Genomic DNA, 23,071 nt, shown 5'->3' with positions numbered 1-23,071 from the left:
TCACACAGCATCATGCGACGCAGTCTTCACTTATTGCAACCCCACCACATGTTCTACTAGTTTGCCTGCCATCTCTGAAGATGCTGCTCTAGTTTCCATCATATTTATGTTTAACAATTTCTCCAAAACAAAGGCATCAAGCGTAAGTCACATTTTGCTTTTGAATTGCTAATCAAAATACCCGGACCAAAAAAACAACACTTACCTGATGCTTCTTTGGAGTCACGCATGAACGCATGTGGATATAAAGTGCTTATGGTTACTGAGGATTTGGGGAGTGTGTGTGCACATTCAACTTCAAAGCTCCATCACAAAACCAACAGAGCAAAGCTGGAATACCTAAACTTCCTTCCCAGACCATTGCTTCATGCACTTATATATCAAAAGTTATAGTTTTGATTGAGATGATTTCAAGTCACATATGTAGAGTCTAAATGCATAGCAGCTCTGGTCCCTTAATTTCTTACATTCCTCCTGTACACACGGATAAAGTGCACTTGAAGGATTTCCCATATGTGCAAGCATTCCACCCCTACATTTCCTTTTTCTAATGTATAGATCCTAATGTATTACCAGATGCTACAGTGATGTACCGATTGTGTGTGAAAACAATTTATCAAAAAGGCTTTTGGGTTCACTCTAATCCCATTAAGATAGGAGTTATACAGTATGTCACAGTCTTGTTTTATTTGTTCAGGTTTCAAGCTACTCTTTAGCTCATACAGGCAGCTCTGAATGAAGGAATGCTGAGAAATAGCAGCAGTGACGTCTCCTCAGGACGCAACACTGACACCAGTTTAACCGATAAACTCAGACACACTTCAACACTATTTCCTCCCATTATATTCAAAACGGTGTCTCCTGAAGACGTTCGGCTTGTCGCTGTCTCGCACATGCACAGCCTGGTATCTCATTTTTGGCATGTGGATGTTTTTGTGCCAGTTCCTCTGTATTTATTCTGGAGGGTTTGAACAACCTCTGATTCAGTCGGTAAAACTCATGTTCCACTCCACACTGCAGTACGAGGTCAGCCGAGTCTTCTCCATTGCTGATGTCAGGACTAATGCATCTGACGGGATTAAGCGCAGGTCCCTACAGCGTGCTCTCCAGTGTATTATAGTTGTCCTTGAAGTTCTTGAGCTCGAGGAAGTGTTTGGGTCTCTTGCTGCGCTGGCCTGAGGAAGGCAGGTAGGTCACCTGGATGGTGCAGGCTGAGGACGGACCGGGCGAGCTCGTCAGGTCTTTGGCTGCTGACTGGTGCTGCTGGTTCAGGCTGGTGGAGCTGGAGTGCACCTTCACACTGTAAAAGCAAATAGTGATGGGATCATGCGTGGGAGTGTTTCAAATTTAAGACTTTTTAAAATCGTTAATGAAAGTTAAGACATATAACGCATCACAAAACACACACAAATACGTTGTTAGCAACTGGCCTTAATCAAGCCCTAAATTCAGTTTTTTTTTTTTCAAGCCAAGAACTGATAAACATGCACTTCCCCACAGCTGGAAAAATAAAATCCGTTTTACTTCTGTGGAACAAACCAAGAGAGATTTGTGCCAATAACATAAAGCTTGATTGGCTGTTGCCAGTTAAATACAGTGAATTATATTTGGACTAATGAAAGAAAGAACTACATCACTACGAAAACTAAAAAAAAAAACATTCTAAAGTGCTGCTTCAATGAGCGTTAGAGGTAGCGTTATATGGAGTCTGGAAAATTAAGACCTTTTTAAAATGATTTAAAACCTAGAACAGCGAATTTAAGAATTTTTAAGGCCTAAAATTTTGATTTAAAAATTTTAAACTTAAGAACCTGCAGACCTCCACTTTAGAACCCCCAAAACATTGTAAGGAATTACTTCAAGTGTAAAAATGGTTTAAAATATAAATAACATCAAATAGCATAAAGTAAAAAATAAATAAAAAGATTAATGAAGAACACAAAATAATTATATAAATCCTGCGTTTCAATGCGCCCCACCTGTAAAGTCTGTATTCCCCACTACAGGGAACCACTGATTTAGACAGTAAGGCGTGTACTTACATGGCAGCTAGCTCAGCCAAGTCTTCTTTGTATTTGAGGAATTCAGCTTCACCGAACACCTGCCAAATTAGAAAAACAAACAAATGAATGCAATAAAATAAATACGTACAACAAAGTCTGTAAGAAGGAATATATCTATATATATATATATATATATATATATATATATATATATTTATATTTATATATACTGTTAATATAAACTGTTAATTTAAACCATCTACGCTTATAGCCTTATCTATCAAAATATTCGGCACTACTCATATAGTTACCGGTTTTCCATGGTCTTTCTAAAATAATAAATTTAACAATAAAGCTTCCATCAGACACACACACACACACACACACCGAAGTGCCGTGACGTGCATTGATGTAGCCCTCCAACAGGCGGTCGATGAGGCTGCTGTGGCTGGTTTTGATCAGCGAGTGACAGTTACGCAGGTCCAGCAGCCACTTCCTGTAGCAGGGGCCAGTCAGGGCGCTGGGGCTGCGAGCCAGATCAGGAGACACAATGCCTGCATGTGAGAGGGGTGATAAGATGTCAAAACAAATCAGACATCATTTGAAACGTAGATTCACACGTCACAGATTTAATGACACACAGGAAACAATAGTTTTGCATTTACTATTGAACCGATCCGGCTTTTTAAACTACACTTTGTTTATTGAGGAATGACCTAATACAAAAACAGAGACAAAAACCAGTTCCAGCTGGATGGTTTTTTAATGTTCCTGGAGTACTGATGAAAGTTTGTGCATCCGCTGGAAAGGAATCCATTTGTGCGTGCATAGCTCTAAAACGTTTTAGATCGTTATCCTGATCATCATCATAACAAAGTCATGTTATCTAACAAACCTGCTGCATATGTTACCTCGGGCTGTAGCTATCGATTATTCTAGTAATCGAGTATTCTACAGATTATTCCAACGATTAATCGAGTAATCGATAAGAAGTACCTTTTCTTCATTAAAGAGCAATACTAAATATACAAGAGAAACTGACAGGTTTTTTTTTTTTTTTAAATGAACAAGCAATTTGTTTCCTTTTATAAATAAAATAACATTTGATTGCTGATCTGTGAGCAACAGTATGGTTTCATGCCGAGGAAGAGCACCACAGACGCATTATTTGTTTTGAGAATGTTGATGGAGAAGTATAGAGAAGGTCAGAAGGAATTGCATTGTGTATTTGTGGATTTAGAGAAAGTGTAACGACAGTGTGCCGAGAGAGGAGTTGTGGTATTGTATGAGGAAGTCAGGTGTGTCAGAAGTATGTGAGGGTGGTGCATCAAGGATCGGCTCTAAGCCCTTTGCTGATTGCAATGGTGATGGACAGGTTGATGGACGAGGTTAGGAGTCTCCATGGACTATGATGTTTGCGGATGATATTGTGATTTGTGGTGAGAGTAGGGAGCAGGTTGAGAAGAGCCTGGAGAGGTGGAGGTATGTGCTGGAGAGAAGAGGAATGAAAGTCAGTAGGAGTAAGACAGTATATGTGTTTGAATGAGAGGGAGGACAGTGGAGTGGTGCGGTTGCAGGGAGAAGAGGTGGAGAAGTTCAGGTACCTGGGGATCAACAGTGCAAAGTAATGGAGAGTGTGTGAGAAAAGTGAAGAAAAGAGTGCAGGCAGGGTGGAGTGGGTGGAGAAGAGTGACAGGAGTGATTTGTGATAGAAGAGCATCTGCGAGAGTGAAAGGGAAAGTTTATAGGACTGTGGTGAGACCTGCGATGTTTTATGGATTAGAGACAGTGGCATTGAGTAAAAGACAGGAGGTGGAGCTGGAGGTAGCAGAGCTGAAGATGTTAAGATTTTCATTGGGAGTGACGACGATGGACAGGATTAGAAATGAGTTTATTAGAGGGACAGCGCATATAGGACACATGTTTTGGGGACAAAGTGAGAGTGGTGCGATTGAGATGGTTTGGACATGTGCAGAGGAGGGACATGGGATATATCAATAGGAGAATGCTGAGGATGGAGCCACCAGGAAGGAGGAAAAGAGGAAGACCAAGAAGGAGGTTTATGGATGTGGTGAAGAAAGACATGCAGGTAGTTGTTTTGAAAGAGTCAGATGTAGAGGACAGAGGGGTATGGAGACGGATGATCTGCTGTGGATCCGCTTTAATTAAACATATTTACTGCATTTAATTGCTGTAATTAAAATCTAAAAATGTTTGATTACTCAAACAACAAAACCTAAACGCACTGTACAGTGTTTTCTTCGTTTCAGTTTGAAATGATCACAAACTTTGGAAACTCATCTTTTCCTTGGCCTGAATCCTAAGGAAAGCCGTTTCAGTATAAAAAATTTTTTTTGCCTAATTCCAACTTTTTTCCTGCAATTCCGACTTTATTTCTCGTAAACATCCGACATTTCTGGTGCATCCACTGGTAACCATGTTGTCGGCCTGAAGTTCGAAGCTGCTCCACCTGTCTTGTTCTGTCTCATTCAGATCTGATTACTACACAGAGTTTTCTCCAGGGATCCGAGGCTTAGTTTCATACCATGCGATTCTATTGATTGTAGCCAATTTTATTTTCAACATGTAAAGCTTTCTGGCACTACAGAGGGGGTGACGCAAGCCTAAATGCGAGTAAAAACAGGCTTTCTTGTTTTTTAATTCTGCATCGTATGTGTATCTGTTCAGAGCGCTCCAGAATTTAGCACTTGGTGCGTGAGTAATAAGGTCCATGGGGAAACAATAATAGAGAACGGGTATTCATCACGTGATGTGCGCTCATGAACCAGAGAAATATATATATATATATATATATATATATATATATATATATATATATATATATATATATATATATATATATAAATAATTTCCAGCAACATGGACATGTGACATATCAAAATGCTTGGCACAATAGGTAATTGGATTTTTTGTGAACATCCCATTCCTTCCTTTCATTCATCTTTATATATATATATATATTCCAGAAATGATCAAGCAAGCTACTCATGGGGGGGGGGGACACATGACATTTTAAGACGAACACTTTCCAAAGTCATAAACTTTCTCACATGTTCAATTTTCTGTACGTGTTTCCCACACAAGGACAAGGCTGAAGATTTACTGCAGCTCCTGAGGTGAGGATAATAAGTGTGAGAGAGTGTGAACCCTGGCTCAGAGGCTCTTACCAGTGTCTCTGATGGCATCCAGAGCTTGCATTCTGTACATGTAGTTATAACAGCCTGCAAAACACACACACAAAAAGTATACCATTTACAAAAGGCCATTTCACAGTTAAACAGTTTCATCTTACACTACACTGCAGTGTTTTTTCTACAGTTTCAGTTTAAGAATGTTAGGAATACGAAGCACGGATTATCACTTGGAGCCAAAAAACGTTATCTCATTATTCTCTATATTCGATAATATTTATGAGACTCCATGTGAACAGCATGACATTCGGCCTCACAAAACAAAAACAATAATAATGTCAATATAAACAAGGGTTAGTGGTAAATAAAGAGGCAGCCGTGGCTATAAGGTGCAAGAGTGGTTTTAAGAGACAACAGTGATTATAAGTGGCAGCTGTGGCGACTCTAAAGAGCAGCTGTAGATACAAAAAGAGGCAGTGGCTCTAAGGGGCAGATGTGACTAAGAGTACACAGTGGCTCAAAAGTTAAGTCTCAGAATCAGAATGGCAAACAGCCACTGCAGGGCCCCTGCCCAAGACCCTTAAACCCTCCCAGCCCCAGGGGCACTGGTATCATTGTCCGGACCCTGAGTCATGTATATGAGGAAATCCGTGTGTTTCCTCACCGTTCTGCCCGCGATGCTTCAGTCTCTCATCGTCCTGAGCCAACAGCCGCGGCTCATAGCGGATAGCATTCACTTTGGCTAGCCTCGACTCGATTTCTTCTTTTAGCTCCTGTAAACAGAGCACATAAATCCAGATCTCATTATTATTATTATTATTACATTTATGATTATGATTCCCACTCCAGGTAGAGGAAAAGCTGACCTTTGGTGCATTGTGTCCCACCGGCGCATGCGGTCCTCTGCGGGACTTCATAGCAAACCGCATAATCTGTCGCTTCACGAAGATAAACAATAACACAAACACCTGACACAAACAAAAACACACACGATCTAATGTCTCAGGTGTACATAACACGACGCTGCACTTAAATAAAAAAAATAGACAGTATATTTGATATAATGTGTAATTCGTGCTGTAGTAAATAATGACACACAGATACACATATGGCCTGCTAGCCACCGAGCTAGCTAGTTCCTTACCAGACTGCCGTAGGCCATAACCAGCACTACATTTACTCCCGATAACAGCGACTCTTTGTTCATTTTCGCAACTATCTTCCAGTTCACTCTACTTTCCAAAACAAAAAATACTATTTTCCCTTTTATTTGTCTGATGTCCCATAAGTAACATCGACTACGCCCGCCTTCTGGTCCGAATGCTACTACATTGTTGATAAACAGCCCGAATCACGTGATCTTTTTCTTCTTCTTTGACGACCTTGACATTGTACAGCGCCACCTACTGCGCTGGAGAGTTAAACTGCAGGCAAGGGCGTGTCATTTTAAATAAACGCGGTCTATCAATTCATTGCATCAGACAATCATAAAGCAGTATGATTCCTGATAAGATTGGGATTAACCAATCAAATAACTCACACTGACCATCAATTACAAACTGCATCCTCTAGAACCTTTTATAGCATTCATCAGCCACTGGCATTATTAGTACTAAATTGCAGTAATCGGAATCACTGACTTAAGTTTTAATCTATTTCTTTTGTCCAAAAATATGAGTTAAGTTATCCTCAATAGTCTATTTTGTTCATTTGAAAGCGTTTCTCTGGATTTCACAGATGTCTGTTTATGTTGAAGCTTCTATCTAATCAGTGTTTAGCTGTCATATCACGTGTTGCCAGTTTCAAAGGAATCTGCCACGAGTCCTTAAGAATCAGCAGTTTAGCATAAAGTATATAAAAAAGAAACTTACTTCAACCAATCAGATTTCAAGTTGGCAGCAGCAAAGCCATCTAGCAGGCATCCAATTATGTCAGCATTTTTGAGTGGATGGTCAGAGAGGGTGCTAGTCAGAGCTTGCGTACTGCATCTGTAGCAAACTGCACTTGTGCACAGTGTTTGTGTTATTGCTTTCTGTTAAATTTGCACAAAAACACAATTTGCCCTAATTGCAAATCCCGCAATGCACGGTAAAAAACAAAAATGTACAGAAATCCTGGGGTCTTATTATGAGGTTAATATTGCTGTTTCTACTAGAGATAATGTATGTGTTTATTGGGTTTCTTGCTTTACTAATGGCATTTATTTTCACTGTAAGAGACCTTTCTATGATGCAGTTCTCCATTATATTGCGTTTTTGTATGATATTGATGGGTTTTCTAGCTGTGATGTCATAATAGTGGTATTAAGAGATGGATTGATTCAGGCAGGACACCACTGAAGGCCTAGGTTTATAAATGCACGACATGCCACTGCCGTTGCCTGACTTCAATAAAACCCTTGTGGCTGAATAAACACAAATCTCCACAAGCACACTCCAAAATCTTGGGAACATCTTCTCAGAGGAGTAAAAGTTAATGTAACAGCAAAAGAGGACCACAGTGGTTTTAAAAGCACATACTTATCTTATGATAAGGGGTCCACAAACATTTTTCAGTATAGTATAGTTTATCCAAATATTTGACTAGCAAGTAGAGATGCTTCCTTGTCCTCACAGTTTAGCTAGTATTTCACCTCAATGTATACTGATTTTAAGTTTTAAATGATCAAAGTTTTGTTTTCTGAGAGGTTCTAGAGTGACAAATCCTATCCTTTAACCCAAAACCAGAACATTAAAAAAAAGTGGGACATCTGTATTGGGCTGTAAGTCCAGCAGTATGGTGCTTTATCTGCTCTGGCACACCTGACCTGGAAATAAACTGACACGATTAATCTTGTGTGTTAAGGGACAGTAAGCAAATTATGTTAATCTCTGGCCTACAGAACCAAAGTACTACAGTAGAAGTTACACAAAACCATTGTGTATTATGTTTAGCTGAGTTGAGCTAAAGGGAAATCTTCCATTTGTTTGGTTTGATTTCAATAATTAATGTCTATAAATCTTTACTCTATAGTATTTTATATAGTATAATATAAACTCCTGATTTGGCATTCTGTAAGTACTCACAAATTAACTTTAGTCATATTCTAGTCATGTACTGCTCTGAATGTATCTTGCCTTTAGAGAGCTTTTGGTTTTCTCTGAAACCACAACCATGTTGCGCCAGATAGCAGTATTAAACAATATGGTGTGTAATGCAATCACAAAGCACCATTGGCTCAAACTACAAATGTTCAGGACACTTTTCTGGTCTTTAATTGTCTAAACTAACAAAAATAGATAAAAAAAAAAGGTGTATAATTCCATGAAAGAAATGTTTGAGTAGTTAGTTTTTGTAGTGGTATATGTACTATCTCTCTTCTTTATTGTATTTTGTCAGTGTTTTTTTCTCTTTCACTGTCTTCCGTTCTCTGCCTACTGTTTCAGAGGGTTGTGGTAACACGCTTTTGCAGCTGCAGGAAGTTGTCTTGTTTTGCGCATCAAGATGGAGACGGTAACTGTCTACTCAATGATTATTATAAATTATTGCACAATGATTTAGCGTTTGTATAGTTTGCTAATCGAATGGTATTAGTTCAATTAAATTGTATGACCATCGTACTTTCGAGAAAATATCTAAAGAGGTGAATTCTGTGATTCAGATTTTTTGAGAATATTTAATGGCTGTGCTGGTGGTTTGTTGAAAAAATGATGCAGATTGGAAATGAAATGTCCTCATGTCGTGTTTTGAAGTTCGGTAGTTACTAATGACAAAAAAACTATTGCGTTTGATGATGTTAGGTAGCTACTTTAGTTTGCAAACTTTTTATCTAAAGTCTTTGTGAGTTAGCAAACGGTGTGTGGATTAGCATGGCCTTCAGGTGGATATGACTGCATATTCTGGACTGTTGGCTTGATATGTGGTGGCTTTCTGCATACACATTGTCAGGGATCAGAATCCTCCAGTTTACTCAAGGTGACACGCCAGTTAACTCATAGAAAAAAGTTACATCAATAACATCTAAGACTTGTGAGATTTTGTGAAAACCAAGAAAACAAAAACTACTATCTGAAAACTAGCAATGAATGTGTTTTATTCAGTAGTATGATAGACATTGAGTTTGAGAAAAAAGTTACATAAATTAAAAACCTGTATTGTAATAAATAAGAAAGGAATACAAGTATGATTAGCCAATTACGTTTTTCCTATCTTGATATTATTGCAAAATTTTTAAAGACTTTGCTGGGGTTTTTTTGTTTTTTTACTTTAAAATTTGTCTCTTATTTTGGCTTATATACAGTATAATGTTAAGGCATTTTATAATGAATTGGGGATATTTTAAACACAAAGTGCTTTGAATGTAAAATAAGCAACTGTAGTAAACCAATGCAAAATCTTCAGCCGGTATTTCTATCCTTATAGTATTAGCGGCCACTATGGCAATAGAAATGATAAAGAAATATGGAAGTGAAGGTGTCGGAGACCATTTGGTGTACATATTATGGTTTTCATGAATAAAAGGCAGGGGTGTACTTTTCGAATTAGGATGCACATTTGCATACTCATTCACACAATAAATATTGAATTGAATTGAATTAAATAAAATTTAGTTCGAATTCATTTAATTCAAATCAAGTTGCACTTTTAACAATGATCACTGTTCCAAAGAAACTTTATAGAATTAAATAGATTGTGAATATAAATATTAGCATCATTAATTAGTCCTTATATGTTCATCCTAATGTGTAAGACAGTCAGCAGTGGAAAGAAAAAAACTCTGAGATGGTATGAGGAAGAAAAATTGAGAAGGACTAGACTTCAATGTGATCCATTGCTCATCTAGGTTACACTAAATGTTAATTCATTACAGTTCCATAATTGTTAAGGTTATCAATTCAGTTCACTGAAAAAACTGTGGGCAATTGCAGCCCTAAGTCAATGTAACAAACTGTGGATGTGAGGTTGCGAATTTCTCACAAGATTTTAGGTACTTTCTTGCCCACGCCCACCTCGGGTTTAAGTCCCGATACAAATAAGAACATTGTGAGCACATGCCACAACATCTAACATTTAGGACTTACTTCCACACACTGAAATGTCAATACAAGTTTTGTAAGTTTTGGAATGCCAAAAGTCTGCTACAATGTTGGGGCATGTCTTTAAGATTTGTTCCTTTATTTTGCCTGTGTAGTTTTAATCCTTAGGGAAATAAAGCAACAATAAATAAACATTTCGTTCAATCACCATATCCTTTTAATCAAATCTGTCTCTCCTGACAGGTGTGGGCTTTTTCAGGATTGTCTCCACAGGGCACAAAGGCTCATTGACCACTTTAATGAGAATCTTTATTAGGAAGAATGTTTTTTATTAGCACTATTACAGCAACAAAGAATTTTTCAGAATCTGTTCCAAGGTGCATCCAATCTGGTTTAGTGGCTGTGGTGACCAGCTTTGTTTAGATTTGTGTTTAATGCATCACCCAGCTACATTTTACAGTTTGACCTCAGTATAGTTGTCTTCAAGCTTGGAATTTTTGTTCATCAAGTATCACCCGATGTGACTTCAGTAATGAGTCATCAAGAAAACAAGTATAAACAACAATGCTGCTATTATATGTGCATTAAAAAAAATAGATGAATGCACTCTCCCAAGGCAAAATGGTAAGGCACTGCTTTTCTTGGAGTTCCATCATCCTGGGCAACTGGGCTTTTACAGAAATATGTGTGCAGACTAGTTCCCTTTTTCTTCAGTATGAAAACGAAGGGAAGGGGCAAGGAAAAAAGGTTAAAAAAAAAAAGGGTGGGGGGAGAGAGCGAGAGGGATACAGCCAGACAGACCAAAACATTTAGACAGTGAGTGGGAAATGAAGAGAAAGCTACATGCTGTTATATCTGGTATTCTGTTGTTGTTTTTTATTTACAGGGATATGAGTTTCTATAGTGCTTCTTTTTCACCGTATTGTTGAACACGAACATTTGTTTGTGAGGGAGGGAGAAAGAGATTGACAGACAAACAGAGAAGGAAAAAGAGAGAGAGAGAGAGAGAGAGAGAGAGAGAGAGAGAGAGAGAGAGAGAGAGAGAGAGAGACATAGAGTGAAAAAGCAGAGAGAGAGAGAGACAGACAAACAGAGAAGGAAGCGGAGGGAGAGAGAGAGAGACATACAGAGAAAAAGCAGAGAGAGAGACAGAGAGACAGACAAACAGAGAAGGAAGCGGATGGAGAGAGAGAGAGAGAGAGAGAGAGAGAGAGAGAGCGAGAGAGAGAGAGAGAGAGAGAGAGAGAGAGAGAGAGAGAGCTAACGAAGGAAAAAAGAAATAGAGACAGACAGGCAGGTGGAGACAGAAGGAGAGAAAGATATAGAGACAGAGAACGAGGAAGAGAAAAAGAGAGACAGAGAGAGAAACTGAGGCAAAGGCAAGGAAGGTGTAACAATGAGAGGGGGTGGGTTAGGGTGAAAAAGAAAAACCTGTCAGGTGAGTTTACACTGCAGGTGAATAATAGTAAAATAGAAAAAGAATGAGTGTGAGACAGGGAAACGGAAGTCTACTGAACAGTTGCTGTGATTTTCTTCACAGGTAGGTCTATTTTTTATTAAATCTAAGGTCTAGCCAAAGTGGTTAGAATATAGTGGTTGATTGGTCTGTCGTCGATGTGGCCAGTGCACAGTAAAAGCGTATGTGTGTGTTTGTTTGTGTGTGTACAGTAGGTGTGTGTGTCTGTGTGTTTTGATGCATACGAGCAGGTGAATCTGTAATCCAACACGCACCTGTTCTCTCACCACACTGACTGTGTAAAGTCATCACTCGCTCTCTTCCTCCTGATCCTATTTGCTATATCTATTGCTTACCTAATAAGCAGTATTTGCCCCCCCCCCCCCCCATCACTCATCTCACATTATTTTAAAGTCAGTCATGCCTATGTCATCCTTCTGTGCTGGGGTGTTGTCTCGTTTGAATGGTTGCACCACAACACACCTCGTTTTATGTTCTTACCTCCCTCCCTGTCTGCACCTGCTGTGTTTCTGCTTCAACAATGCAAAACTCTGGCCCTGTATTTTCTCAGCTGTATTATAGGTATTTACTTTACCACAACAATTCAGCCTTAAGGATCAAATTAGAAGCAGTGGACTTTTGGTGTATGTATGTATGTATTATGTGTTTATCGGTTGAGTCTTTATCGTGTGCGGTTTGTCGGCATTGCTCATACATGGATTCGCTTCTGCCAGAATGTATGTAAATCAGTTCCTGTGTTTCTGCATGGCTGTCTGTTTTTGTTTTTTTGGCTTATTCAGAGTTTGTATCTGCTTCGAATGATTGCAGGTGCTTGACTTGCTCGTAAAACACTATCCTGCTTGTTTGATACAGTACATTTCTTGACTAAATCTTATCCTCTGAAGTAGATTTCAGTAGGCAGACAAACAGATCCATTATTCAGAATATTTTACCGTCGATTGCATGTGTACTGTGGTGCATTTTCTCTACGAACGTACCTGTCTGGATTGCAGTCTGGTGTGTTTGACCTGTTATCGGCCTGCTGATCTGGTCGGGTTTAATGAAACATGAAGAGAGTGACGAACAGCCGAAAGCATGTTGCTAGTGTAAACATAAAATGATACAGTCATGCGACTAGCCTCAGGGTGCTGTGCAGATTTAAAAAGTATTTGGTTTAACTCTGTGAGGTGAAGTTATACCGCCATTGTTATGACATATTCAGGATGTTCAATTTGTCCCCTGTGGTTAAAATTTTTTGGGTTTCTCTGCATCAGTAACCTTCACTTTCACTAAGATATCTAGATTATTCCAATTCGCTTTAGCTTTATTTCTATATAATTATTGTACAGTGATGTAATATAATTCTATGTATCTTTTTTTTTTTTTTTTTGCAAGATTTTGGATGCTAGGACTCTCTGAAAAAGCCAGTTGCAGAAAGAAGATCAGCAAATGAAATCTACAAAACACAAGAAAACAATAAAAAGAAGTGAAGGGAAAACGTCCTCAGGCTGAGGATTAATATTCAAAAACTTAATATTCCTGGGAAAGAAACAAAAAAGTAGAAAAAACAATTGTGCCTTTACAAATGAATAACATATAACCCAAAGGCACAAAAGGAGCTGATTTTGTGTGTGTAGTGCTCTGCTATTATTGTTTATGGTGGAACTTTGCTGAACATTTAATTCTGTTTTTACATTTATATCAACAGAATATTACGGCACTGCATCAAAGCCACACCTGCTCGCTGTCAAACAAATCGGTTTTTTTTTTGGTTTATGGATTACTTTGAAAGAATGCCATGCCAACACTTGGACACCCCTGAGCACACTGTATGGGTTGAATTACATAGCTGACAATCTCCCAATGCTCGATATGGACATTTAAAACTGTATTTGTGACAAAAAACTATGAAATTTGAGCACAATGTCATGCACTAAAAAGAACTCTAAACTATTCCTGACAATCACATTGTAATGCAAGCACTATTTCTCATTGTCAAAAATGGATATCTCTGTTGGATCTACTTGTGTGCCTGAAAACTCACTTACTACAATTGTAAATATCGAATCACCAAAATGTTCGGAGAAACAAAATCAAAGTAAGTCGCCTGCAGCACCAACACAGTCTGCTGTTAAGTTCCAAGTCCGCTCTGCTAAAGAAAGAGAGCAGTTGCTCGCCAAACCCAGTTTAAAGCCTCAGACATTGGAAAAAGCAAGCAGAAGCAGCAAAGAGTGTAGAGAAGAGATGCCCACAGTCCACACCATTTCATTTCAATCTCCATCTCTAGATACTAATATGTTGGACAATAGGATACCTAAACTTCTGAATCAGGTTGACTTGACAAATAGAGCTGGATTGGCCACTGGCTCTGAGATGAGCAATACAACTCAAAAGAAGCCAGACAATGTCCAAAATCTTACCCCCAAAGTGAGTGGAAGAACAGATTGGAGACAAGCATATCAGTCAAACAGAAGTAAAAGCTTAGACTGGAGAGGATCAAGAAGTGGAGCACAACAAGAAATTCAGACAAACGCTATCAAAAATACTACAGAGCTCGAAGGAAGATTTGTTCAACGTTCCGAGAGTTTACAAGCAAATGATGGATCCAACAGTCCAAGCTCAAGTGAACTGGCTCACCCATTAAAGAAAGTATCGTTAACAATCCAACCACTCAGTGGAACTCGTCAAAGAAAGCTGGCTGTCAGTGGACTTGCCTCCTCACCCGAATCTGTAATTCCTCCTGTCAGAACGGTGGCTCTTGCTCAGTCTTTCCCATCCAGACTAAAAACAAATCAAAATCAGGATAAGACAGAGGAAGGAAAACTTCCCTGGATTTCTTTGCAGAGTGGTACAGATCCTGCAGACCACCATCTCAGATCTCAAACCACCCCATCAAAGGTCATTGAGAGCACTGGGAACAACAGTGTAATGGGTGGAAATAATCATACTCCATTAGACGATAAAAGTAAAGCAAGTTCAGTTCTCTCACCTGGACTCACCACCCCTGCACCTTTTGTCAAGGTTGAGTATACTGGTTTGAATAGATCATCATTAGATAGACTAACACCCTTTGTGAATTTAACTTCATATAAACCAGAAAATTGTGGTACCTTCCCAAAATCAATCTTCAAAAAGAAACAAATCAATTCAAATACCTTGCCAGACACTTCATTTGTTTCACCCATTGGAAAAGAGAACCTGGTAACAATGTCAACAAGGTCTGTAGAGAAACCCCTTAGCCAAAATTCAAGACCTTTGGTGAGTAACAATAGTATATATGAGGAGAGAAAACTGACTAGTCACATGATAGGACAAGGAACTCAATCTTTAGGCAGAACAAAATGCAGACATTTGACCTCTGCAACTTCTTACTCTGCATTTGGTCTAAATAATAACAGTAGCACCCAGAAAGAAATAGAAAAGCCAGTAGAAAATACGACTGGCATGAATACAATTCCAGGAAAACAAGCACTGGTAGGAGTAAAACCTCAATCGTCACAAAGTGTGACAGCAGACAGTGAAAAACACCATAATCGAGAACAAAGCGTTGGTCTGGAGTTGGGATCCTCAGGAGATTCAAGCAAGAAGAGCGAGACCTTGTTAGAGAATGTACAAGAAACGTCCCTGTTTTCAGTGCGAAACAAAATTCACAAATTTGAGGCACTTGCTCTGCAAAACCAGAATTCATCCCGGATCCAGAATCCTAGAAGGGCTTTCTCAGTTACAGAAAAGCCAAAAGTGGCCACTGGTGTTAAGAAACATTCTGATAGGTCATTAAGCCTAAGTGGCAGTGACTGGAGTAAAGAATTTGTGACAGACAATCTTTTCAGTGAGAGTGGACTCTGTGATGAAGCTTCGAGTAGGCATGATTTAAGTGGACCTGTCCAGATCAGAATACAACCTACAGGTGGATCAAGAGCGAAAACTCAAAATAGTGGAACTAAAACTCAGGAGCCTAAAGTTGCTTTGACTCTGAACCTGGATACATTTTCATTGGACCATAACAATACTAAATGTCCAGTAATGACTAAACATGTGGATGAGCCAGATTTCTCCAAGGGCAGTAATGTAAGGTCTTTTCAAAAGCTTAAAAACATTCAATTGCCTGAAGAAAAAGTTAGGGATTATGTCAGTTCTTCATTTTCCCACAACCCCCAAAAGTCAAGTGGAATCACCAATGCGTCCCCCACGGATAATAAGGAAATCTTTCCTATTCGAAAGAACACTTTTCCAAAGTCTACAAAAGATGAATCATTTCTAACACCAGGTAGCACACCTGTGTTACCAAATTCAGATTCATCCACCATAGTAAAATCAACACTGTTACCCGGAAACAGTGATCATTCCAAATCACCATCCAATTTTCATAGCGACTTGGCAGTCGGCCCTCCTATCCAGGTCGCTTCGTCAGATTCAGGTGAACTCAGTCATCCCTACCATTCCATGCAAAATGAAAAAGGAGCTGCAAAAGTCATTAGGTGGATAATGGATAAAGGGGTTGATGAGAATGGTGAAGACTACGACGACGATGAAGACGATGAGGGAACAGAGAGAGGATATGACTCTGACTCAGGGGAATCGTCAGTCACCATTACAAGCCACATGAGCAGTAGGAGTTTTTCGATGAGGTAAGTTGTAACCATTGAAGGACTGGTTTTGCCAAAATCAGGCTACAAATAACATTTCCAGTTCTAAATTAAAGTTAGTCATTTAATCTACAAGATGGTATCAAAAGGTTTTGTGATTAGCTGTTTTTACAAGAAAGTACTTTGTTTATCTACGTTTACACACAATCACCCTCAAAACAATCCACTTGCACAGCAATACAGCGATCCCAGTGTTCCTGCCACTTGTCCTGAAGGTCTTCTTTTGTGTCAAGCACCTTCCGCTACCTTCTGCACTGGATCCTCTTTTGAACTTCATCTTTGGGAAGAGTTTGAAGTCTGCAAGAGCCAAATCTGGCAAGTAGGGTGGGTGCGGAAGATAATGTGGACTGTTCTCTGACGGTCATCATGCAGAAGTTGCCGAACGGTTTGACATTTTTGGGCGTTGATCTCATTGAAGGTCCTCCTGATCTCTTTTCATTTTTCAGTGTTTTTTTTTCTGCTCTTGAAGAGAGCCACTCTCTTCAAGACACTTAAACACTATCAAATGTATGTCATGTCAAACAACTCTGGCGGATTTGCACAGTTTCATGCAGAATTTCATGTTTGCTTTTTGTTCTAACTTGCTATCTAAGATGAAATCCCATACGTGGTAACGGACCTTGTCAGAATCTCACCAGTTATACACATTGGTCTCGAAACCTTTTGATACCATCTAATAAGTGGAAATGATTTTGCTAAATGATTACTATAGATGTGGTTTATTTAAGATATCTGCCATTAATAAAATAGCAAGTATCATGACAGCTGTTGCCTCTATGTAGGAATGTGGTCAATAGTGTAAACAAAACATATAATTATAACCTATAACTTGCACTCTGTCCAATGTTTCACTGAAGATTAGTTATTTTCTCTTTGTGTTTGTGTGTCTTTGACAGCCTTGAAGAGATATGCAGTCTGGGTGGGCTGGACCTTCCCCTCTCGGATGGGTCAATGGATGACGAGAACTGGATGTCCAAGCGTACAGTGTCCCTAAGCTCGGATGTTTCTGCCCTGTCGGCTGTGACGCTGCTGAGCATGGATGAGCTGGACTGCTTATTGAATGATGTCAGGAGTTTGGAAGATGATGCCTTAGAGGTATTAGGAATCCTTTAAGGATCTAAAAGTCAAATGTGGCAGACAGGGGCGGGGATTTGTGGGTGTCTTCAAAGGGTGTATGTACTGTAGGATTGGAAAATCCTGCTGCTTAACCCTGCTAGATTAAATAACAGCATAAATAAAAACATAAAAGAATTTGTTTTGACCCAACAAAAGCTTCCAGAACAGCTAGAATGTCTGTTACAATGAACACCAAGTATATAATTGCCATATGATATATATGCCATATGAGATTTTATTTATAATGAATTTATAATTCATGTTGAATAGTGCAAACAATAAAAGTTTGGGAACACCTAGGCTTTTATGGTTTTTAAAAGACATGTGTGTTCCTTTTGTTTATATGCAGCAAACTAGGTAAAAGGCAAAAAACACACCAAAAGTAGACATTGAATGACTAGAAGAAAGTTCTGTGGACAGATGAGTAAAAATCTTTGTTTCTGATCAATTTGGCAGAGGAACTTGTGAAAAATTAACAACAAGAGGCAATATAGTAGACTGCTTCACACCCACAGGCAAACATGGAGGGTTATTTCCAGCAGGGAAGATTGGAGACTCATTCTGGGTGAAAGGAATACTGAACCAACATGGCTACACACATTCATATATATATTCTTTACATGTTGCAGAACTGTGATGATGTTCATGTGGTTGTCCTACATAAGGAGGCAGGAACTGGACTTGGCTTCACTGTGGCTGGAGGAGTGGATCAGAATAAACCTGTGACTGTGAGTGTTTATTGTGTGGGACTTCAAACATAAGTCACAAAATAAGCAGATGACATTTGTATTTCAATAAAAACTCGGACATTCTGAACTGAGTTATACAGTTTAGCTATTGTGATAAAACTTTTCAGAGTTCTTATAGCTAAACCTTTTTTCTCCATTCTCAGGTTCACAGGGTGCTACGTGGTGGCACAGCATCCCAGGAAGGCTCCATCCATGTGGGAGACCAGGTGTTGTCTATCAATGGCAATGCTCTACATAACTCCACCCACAAGGAGGCACTCCACACTATGAGAAAAGCAAGAGGGCGGCCCATGGCAGTGGTGGTCATCAGGCGAGGTGATGTCACTGAAACATGCTACACTGTGAAAGACAGTCCACAGAAAGCAGCTGGAAACCGAGGTGTGTTTCAATCCATAGAGTTACTAATTATATAATAATAGAGAGAAAATTTATCATGTTAAGGGAAAAATAAGTTGATTTTAAATTACATGACATCAACACATCTCAAAAAAGTTGAGACAAGGCCATGTTTACCACTGTGTGGCATCCCCTCTTCTTTAATATAACAGTCTGCAAATGTCTGGGGACTGAGGAGACAAGTTGCTCAAGTTTAGGAATAGGAATGTTGTCCCATTCTTGTCTAATACAGGCTTCTAGTTGCTCAACTGTCTTTGGTCTTCTTTGTCGCATCTTCCTCTTTATGATGCGGCAAATGTTTCTATGGGTGAAAGATCTGGACTGCAGGCTGGCCATTTCAGTACCCGGATCCTTCTTCTACGCAGCCATGATGTTGTAATTGATGCAGTATGTGGTCTGGCATTATCATGTTGGAAAATGCAAGGTCTTCCCTGAAAGAGACGACGTCTGGATGGGAGCACATTTTGTTCTAGAACTTGGATGTACATTTCAGCATTGATGGTGCCTTTCCAGATGTGTAAGCTGTCCATGCCACACGCACTCATGCAACCCCATACCATCAGAAATGCAGGCTTCTGAACTGAGCGCTGATAACAACTTGGGTTGTCCTAATCCTCTTTAGTCCTGATGACATAGCGTCCCAGTTTTCCAAAAAGAACATCAATTTTTGATTCGTCTGACCACAGAACAGTTTTCCACTTTGCCACAGTCTATTTTAAATGAGCCTTGGCCCAGAGAAAACGCCTGCGCTTCTGGATCATGTTTAGATATGGCTTCTTTTTTGACCTATAGAGTTTTAGCCGGCAACGGCGAATGGCAGAGTGGATTGTGTCCACCGACAATGTTTTCTGGAAGTATTCCTTAACCCATGTTGTAATTTGCATTACAGTAGCATTCCTGTATGTGATGCAGTGCCGTCTAAGGGCCCGAAGATCACGGGCATCCAGTATGGTTTTCCGGCCTTGACCCTTGCGCACAGAGATTGTTTCAGATTCTCTGAACCTTTGGATGATATTATACACTGTAGATGATGATAACTTCAAACTCTTTGCAATTTTTCTCTGAGAAACTCCTTTCTGATATTGCTTCACTATTTTTCGCCGCACAATTGGGGGAATGGTGATCCTCTGCCCACCCTGACTTCTGAGAGACACTGCGAATCTGAGAGGCTCTTTTTATACCCAGTCATGTTGCCAATTGACCTAATAAGTTGCAAATTGGTCCTCCAGCTGGTCCTTATATGTACATTTAACTTTTCTGGCCTCTTATTGCTACCTGTCCCAACCTTTTTGGAATGTGTAGCTCTCATAAAATCTAAAATGAGTCAATATTCGGCAGGACGTTTCAAATTGTCTCGCTTTCAACCTTTGATATTTTATCTATAATCTATTGTGCATAAAATATGTTTATGAGATTTGTAAATTATTGCATTCCTTTTTTAATTCAGTAATACTTTAGTGTTACTTTAATAGGCTAGATCTTTTTAATGTGCTTTTATTGTAGTAATAAAAGTCAAACCATTCATTGTAAAAGGATTATGTAATATTACGAATTTGGGATTACTTAATAACAGAGCTCCTTTCAAGCCAACAAAAAATTGCTATACTCTATGAACTACAACATATTTTCTATATCTGCAATTCAAGTCTAGTATTAACAACGGCTAAACATCTAAACTTTCTCCAAAACCACAACTGGTGTTATAGTTGTAATGAAAGCTGTTATGCAGTTAATGAACTAACATATTGACTCCAAGACATTAACATAATTTTATTGTTCTAACTCACTTCTAAAAGTGTAATACTACCATGAGCATCTGTACACTATAGTTGTCCAATTAGCGTAAATATTTGTCATGCATTGTACAGCACATTGTCTTTAATGGTTGTCTTTTTATGGGTCCCATGTTCAGGTTATTGTTAAACTTTGTTGTTACTCATTCATGTTTTTGTGTGTTTCACTTTGTGGCACTGTAAATACATTTTCAGCTACCGCTCTTGACAGTAAAAGTTCAGCTACATACATCCTTATATCAGTGGAAGGTTTTCAGAACAAGACAAATGTGTTTCTTCCACAGGCAGCAGATTGAGAGTGACTTTGAATAAGGCCAGCTCTGACCTGGGCTTCAGTTTGGAGGGAGGAGTGGGCTCCAACTTAGGAGACAAACCCCTCACTGTACAGAGGCTATTTCAGGGTAAGAAAACACTTTAGAAAAAAACCCCAAATTTTATGACAAAGTCCTGATCACCATAAAGTCTTAAATTCAGTTCAAGAAGAATGAAGTCGATTCTAGGTAGTGTGCCACCAAGCAATTATACAGTATGCTAGTATAACTTAAAGCAATCAGTTTAAGATAAGTCATTTAGTAGCAATAAACCAAAAATAACTGTTAAATCTGTTACTATTACTCAGGTGGACCAGTTGGGAAGGTTTTCCCAGGAGATGAACTCTTAGAGGTTGAAGGGCTGAGTTTGGAAGGATTGAGGCGGCTCGAAGTCTGGCACCTGATCAAAAGATTGCCCCCTGGCCCTGTGGATGTCTTACTACAACGTCCTACTTGAAACCACTTCAGATATGAACTTAAGTGCTGTATTCAGAGTTAAGTCTGCACAGTTATGCACGGTTATGCATATTAGTATTCAGATCTCAGGGTTACCTTTGGAGCTAAGTGCTACTCGGACTGTGGGTGAGCATGGCTCGTGTTTCAGTTGATTCTGACTTTAAATATGATTTTGTTTATTTGTCAAGTGAAGAGCTCTATTATAACCCATGTCGTAGGCTGATCAATAAATTTCATACAATGCTGATTGAGTTAATTTTAATACACAGAAAAAAGGCTGAACTGCAATCAGTTGCAGAACCGTCTGAATGGTCAGCTAAGAGAATTAAGTCAATTAATTCAATTATGATATGTAAATACTGACAAAACCATGACTTTCTGTAGTTCAAATCTCTACATACAGCCCAAAGAGAAAAAAGTGTATTAAGTGTACAAAAGCTTTTTAATAAGGTCTGTAATTATTATTATTATTATTATTTTTATTATAATTTTTTTATTATAATTTTTTTTAAATTATTATTATTAATCTTAGTACATCAGCGCTCCCACCGCTGCGACCCGGGTTCGATTCCCGGTCAGGGAACCATCCCCAGCCACTCTTAGTGCCGGTCCCAAGCCCGGATAAATCGGGGAGGGTTGCGTTAGGAAGGGCATCCAGCGTAAAACATGTGCCAAATCAAACGTGCGGAGGATCCGCTGTGGCGACCCCTAACGGGAGAAGCCGAAAATAAAGTTTTTTTTATTATTAATCTTAGTACATATTTGTTTTTGTCTTATTTTGCCATCCTATGTGTTGGATTAAATGCACTGTTCTTAAACGGATTGAAGAATAATACAATGCTTTCAGAGGATTACAAAAGGGTTTTCCTACAGTGAGCTGTGGTTTAATTGATTAATATGTTTAATGTGTGCTTTTTTTAAATTACATTTTACCTGATCAGTTTAACATGCTACTTTTTTTTTTGTAATTTCAAAGAAAATTACAGTATATATGCTGTGTATATCACATCTTATTTAAAATGATGTGTCCTCGTTTACAGTGTGGTCTTATGCTATGCTTATGTCTTATGTTCTTTATCTAATTGCTATCACATCTGTTTTTTATGGCCATTCTGACCTCATGAAGAGAATTAATAAATAACTATATTGCACTGCAATGATCTTTGAAGCACTTCACAGCAGCTAATTGTTATTACTGGTTACTCTGTAGATCTCATTAGTTATCAGCAGTGTTGTATTAAGATTCCAATAGACATTTTTTTAATTAATAACAAGATATTTTAAATATCAAGTTCATCCTCAAATCACTTAAGGAACTGTTCTTGCACTTCTTAATTGTAGATTAGGTTAGGATTAAATTTCATGTTACATAAACAAAACTGTGCATACCAATAATCAGAGATGGGAAGTAATGAAGTACAAATAATTTTTGGGTAAGTACTTTACTTCACTATTTATTTTTCTGACAATATTTTACTTTAACTCATTACATATTTTTACACAAATTTCGATACTTTTTTCTACTTACATTTTAAAACCAGGCTCGTAAATTTAGTTTTAATCTATTTGGTGACATTATTTCTTCTCACTGCTGTTTTTCAGCCCATCAACCTATTTTTTTGTCATTGTGCGGCTTTTTTATTTTACCAATGGTGTATCATTTCCTGTCTATCACGCACCCCAGATGTAGTCTTACCTACAAAGCTAACAACAAGTAAGGCAGAAGGCAACAACAAGTACGGCTAACGTGGATGAGACAGACGAAGTCAGCGACGCAAACATGACTGAGAACAGAGACATTCCTGATCACCTGGTCATCATCATCTTTTCTCTGCTTGTGTTCTATGTGGTGGTTGTTCAGCCTTGATACATGTGATTTAAGGTCCAGTTGCCAGCATTACAATAAAATAGGTACAAATAATAGTAACCTTTTACTTAAGTACATGTCAGAGCCCAAACTTCTTTAGTGTAACTTAAG

The 23,071-nt window shown here is 38.7% G+C and overlaps 2 protein-coding genes across 2 annotated transcripts; one reads left to right on the top strand and one right to left on the bottom strand.

The window, feature by feature from the left end:
- Window positions 1-660: 660 nt before the first annotated feature.
- On the bottom strand, window positions 661-6,545 carry ltap1 (lipid transport auxiliary protein 1). The gene is made up of 7 exons (XM_083539111.1): window positions 6,300-6,545; window positions 6,022-6,123; window positions 5,820-5,928; window positions 5,192-5,245; window positions 2,391-2,557; window positions 2,043-2,101; window positions 661-1,300 (listed from the first exon to the last, which is right to left on the bottom strand). The coding sequence occupies exons 1-7, from the start codon at window positions 6,360-6,362 to the stop codon at window positions 1,093-1,095; spliced, it is 762 nt and encodes a 253-aa protein (XP_083395237.1). The 5' UTR covers window positions 6,363-6,545; the 3' UTR covers window positions 661-1,092.
- Window positions 6,546-8,504: 1,959 nt separating this feature from the next.
- On the top strand, window positions 8,505-21,094 carry LOC310730630 (uncharacterized protein; the record flags this gene model as incomplete). Its single annotated transcript, XM_083549663.1, has 7 exons — window positions 8,505-8,647; window positions 13,335-16,254; window positions 17,169-17,367; window positions 18,018-18,116; window positions 18,281-18,515; window positions 20,611-20,727; window positions 20,946-21,094. The coding sequence occupies exons 2-7, from the start codon at window positions 13,628-13,630 to the stop codon at window positions 21,092-21,094; spliced, it is 3,426 nt and encodes a 1,141-aa protein (XP_083405789.1). The 5' UTR covers window positions 8,505-8,647; window positions 13,335-13,627.
- Between the last annotated feature and the right edge of the window lie 1,977 nt (window positions 21,095-23,071).

Source organism: Silurus aristotelis (assembly GCF_946808225.1).
Source record: "Silurus aristotelis genome assembly, chromosome: 1".
In the NCBI taxonomy this organism is placed as follows: Eukaryota; Metazoa; Chordata; class Actinopteri; order Siluriformes; family Siluridae; genus Silurus; species Silurus aristotelis.
Note: the sequence above shows the minus strand (reverse complement) of the source record. Positions and strands in the feature narration are given on the sequence as shown.